The sequence below is a fragment of the Panicum hallii genome, chromosome 6, assembly GCF_002211085.1.
Source record: "Panicum hallii strain FIL2 chromosome 6, PHallii_v3.1, whole genome shotgun sequence".
NCBI classification, from domain to species: Eukaryota; Viridiplantae; Streptophyta; class Magnoliopsida; order Poales; family Poaceae; genus Panicum; species Panicum hallii.
In genome coordinates this window covers 3603882-3606928 of record NC_038047.1, presented here as the reverse complement: position 1 = coordinate 3606928, position 3047 = coordinate 3603882, and the positions used below count along the sequence as shown (strand labels likewise).

General features: G+C 54.9%; 1 protein-coding gene across 1 annotated transcript; it reads left to right on the top strand.

Annotated features, from left to right (window-relative positions):
• Positions 1 to 231: 231 nt before the first annotated feature.
• On the top strand, positions 232 to 2147 carry LOC112897532 (protein MIZU-KUSSEI 1-like). Its single transcript, XM_025965843.1, has one exon. It carries the CDS (start codon positions 813 to 815, stop codon positions 1806 to 1808), a length of 996 nt encoding a protein of 331 aa, XP_025821628.1. The 5' UTR covers positions 232 to 812; the 3' UTR covers positions 1809 to 2147.
• The last annotated feature ends 900 nt before the right edge of the window (positions 2148 to 3047 follow it).

Sequence of the window (3047 nt, the reverse complement as noted above, 5' to 3'; positions counted from 1 at the left end):
GTCGTCCTAACGAACCAAAATACAAAGACTTGAACAGACTTTGCCTTGCCTGTGATCCTTTTTTTCTTAGCCATATATGCCTTTTTTGATAGTTCTCATTTTTAGGGAGGCTGTAAATAATAACCTTTAGCTTTATTTTTGCGAAATGCAGTACAGACATAATCGCAGACGCTTACATATACGCATGCACATTCATCCCTATAAATACATGCATAGAATCCTAACCCTATGAGCATCTTCGAGAAACTAGGCCGGCTAATCCTCAAGATTGGAGTCATCACAGGCGTCTTACTCTTGACGGGCATGTCGGCTACCACTGGAGCAAAGACCAGCGATCAAACCTTTGCTCGCTGGAAATGTTGGTTCTGGTCTCAGTCTGTTTTGTTTCTGCGCTTTTTATGGCTCGTTTATCTGAATGTTGTTAGATCGATCACTGCTCAATGCATGTTCTGCTGTTGGGCTTATCTGTAAGAAGGTAAACTCTACTGAGCACCTCCTCGAGCAGAGCACGCGGCCATGGTGGCCATGGTTGTTGTACTCGTGCTCCTTGAGCTCAGCAACACGAGCACAGACGGCACACGAGAGAAACGAGGAGCCCCAAAATGGTAGAGCCGCGAAACCAGGCGGCGTCCAGCCCCAGGGAGCACGACGACCCGATAGGCGTAACCGCCGCCCGTACGTTCCAGATCACGCGTCCCCCGCCACAGGATAACTAACGGCCACCCCCACCGCACCGCCGCCTCGCACGGCTGCCCATTGCGTCGACCGACCGGTCGTCGGACGCCCGCCTCGCCGGCGCCGGGCGCGCGTCTATGGGCTTCGCCATCTACCCCACCCCCGGCCGCCCCAGCGACGACACCCACAGCCACCGCGACAGCCTGCCGTCCGTCGACAGCACCCGGACGTCCTCGTCCACCTCGTCCTTCGACGGCCGCGCCAGCTACGACGGCCGCGGCGGCGCGCCGCAGAGGCCGCCGCGCGCGCCGGGGCAGTCGCTGGAGGTGCCGTCGCGGCGGCACCGGGAGGGGCGGGGCGGCCCGTCCCGGCCGGCGCGGCTGTTCCAGAAGCTGCGGCACGCGATCCCCGTCCTGACGCTGACGCCGCGGTGCGGGCGGCTGCAGGTCGGCACGCCGGCGGAGGCCAGCGCTGCGGCATCGTCGTCGGCCTCGTCCTCGTCCTCCGCCACCAGCAGCGCGGGCTCCCGCCTCGTGCCCAAGGGCGCGTCCTTCTCGGGCACCACGCGGCCGTGCCGGCGCCTCACGGGGACGCTCTACGGCCACCGCCGGGGCCGCGTCGTGCTGGCGCTGCAGGAGACGCCGCGCTGCCTGCCCAGCCTCGTCGTCGAGCTCGCGCTCCAGACGCACGCGCTGCTCCGCGAGCTCGGCAACCCGGCCGGCGCGCGCATCGTCCTGGAGACGGAGCGCCGCCCGGCGGCCGCGGACGCCGAGGCCGGCACGCGCCGGAAGCGTGGGGGAGGCGCCCACGCGCCGCCGCTGCTGGACGAGCCGGCGTGGACCATGTTCTGCAACGGCAAGAAGACCGGGTACGCGGTGCGGCGCGAGGCCACGGACGACGACCTGACGGTGATGGAGACGCTGCGGGCGGTGTCCATGGGCGCCGGCGTGCTCCCCGGGACGAGGTGCTCCTCGCCCCCGGCCGACGCGGCGGCGGCGGACGACGAGGTGCCGTACCTGCGCGGCTGCTTCGACCACTTCATCGGGTCCCGGGACTCGGAGTCGATCTACATGATCGCGCCCCAGGGAGGCACCACGGGGCCCGAGCTCGCCGTCTTCTTCGTCAGGCTCTGACCCCCGGTCCGGCATGGGCGTGCGTGCGTGCATTCGCATGGCCACACACATGCAAGACGATCGAAGGGCATCCATCCATTTAGCGCCACGTAATTAGCGTGCATCCTCATAACGACCTTAAGATTGACTGACTAAGAACCAAGAACAAAGTCGCACAAATTGCGATTAGCGTCAGGGTGACCTAATTGGATCGTGTGGTTAACTTTGTTTAAGCCCTAGTGGTGGTGTCATTGAGTAGTTTGTGTGAGGTGTTCTTGTTCTTGGATCTGTGCCCTGTGCATCATTGTCACAATCTATCATCTGATGGAGTACGACAGAAATAGTCACTGAATGGTGCAATTGTGGTCCAAAACGTTGCTCATCTCTCTGAATGCCTTATTGGCATCTTTTGTCTCATTGTGGGCAAGAGTCTATTTAGATCCATTAGTGCTAATGGCATCTTTTGTCTGATTGTGAACAAAAGTCTATTTGGATCCATTAATGAGCAACTCCAGCAATAGTCTCTAAGTAAGAGTCCCTACTCAGGAAGTAGGAGCTTTCTCTACTTTTGGGGGCTCTATTTTTTTTACACCAAACTCCAGCAAAAGTTCTAGATCTCAGCTCCTATTTCTTTTTCTCTTGTATTTCAGCCTATTCTTCATGTATATCCTTTATATCACACCACTAAAATTCAAACATAAACATTTATAAACCATATTAAAAATGGTGATTTCAAACATGACAATTCAAACTTAAAAATTTCAATATAAAAATCGCATGCATATAGAAATTATCTAGCACACAACATAGTTCAAACTTGGTGCAGATAAATAAATAGTTCAACATAAAAGGTACCGATCCTCCTATAGTGATATAAATAGCTCAACTTAGTTTGCTCCAAGGCATGTCAATCTGAACAAAGCATCAAGCGCCATATAGAAAAAGTGCAATAATTTGATCTTGGGTTTCTTTGAACACAAGATAATACTTGAAGGGAGTCCATGCGGGAACATGAACTTGAATACTTGCAGCTATCCTTGAAGGGAGTTCATGCAGGAGCATGAAGTTTTTGAATACATGCAGCTTTCCTAAATTGCATATCCGTCTAGACACACGAGCAATGGAAACAAGTATTAGAGGATAGAGATACATAACATATACTGGATAAAAAAATCATATTAAAAGCATCACAGTACATACCTATTATGCTGCTCCACTGAAATCTCCTCCACCACCATCATAAAACCCGCTGCCGAACCC

Coding starts and splice junctions, on each gene's coding strand:
- LOC112897532 (XM_025965843.1), top strand. CDS start 813: ATGGGCTTCGCCATCTACCCCACCCCCGGCCGCCCCAGCGACGACACC.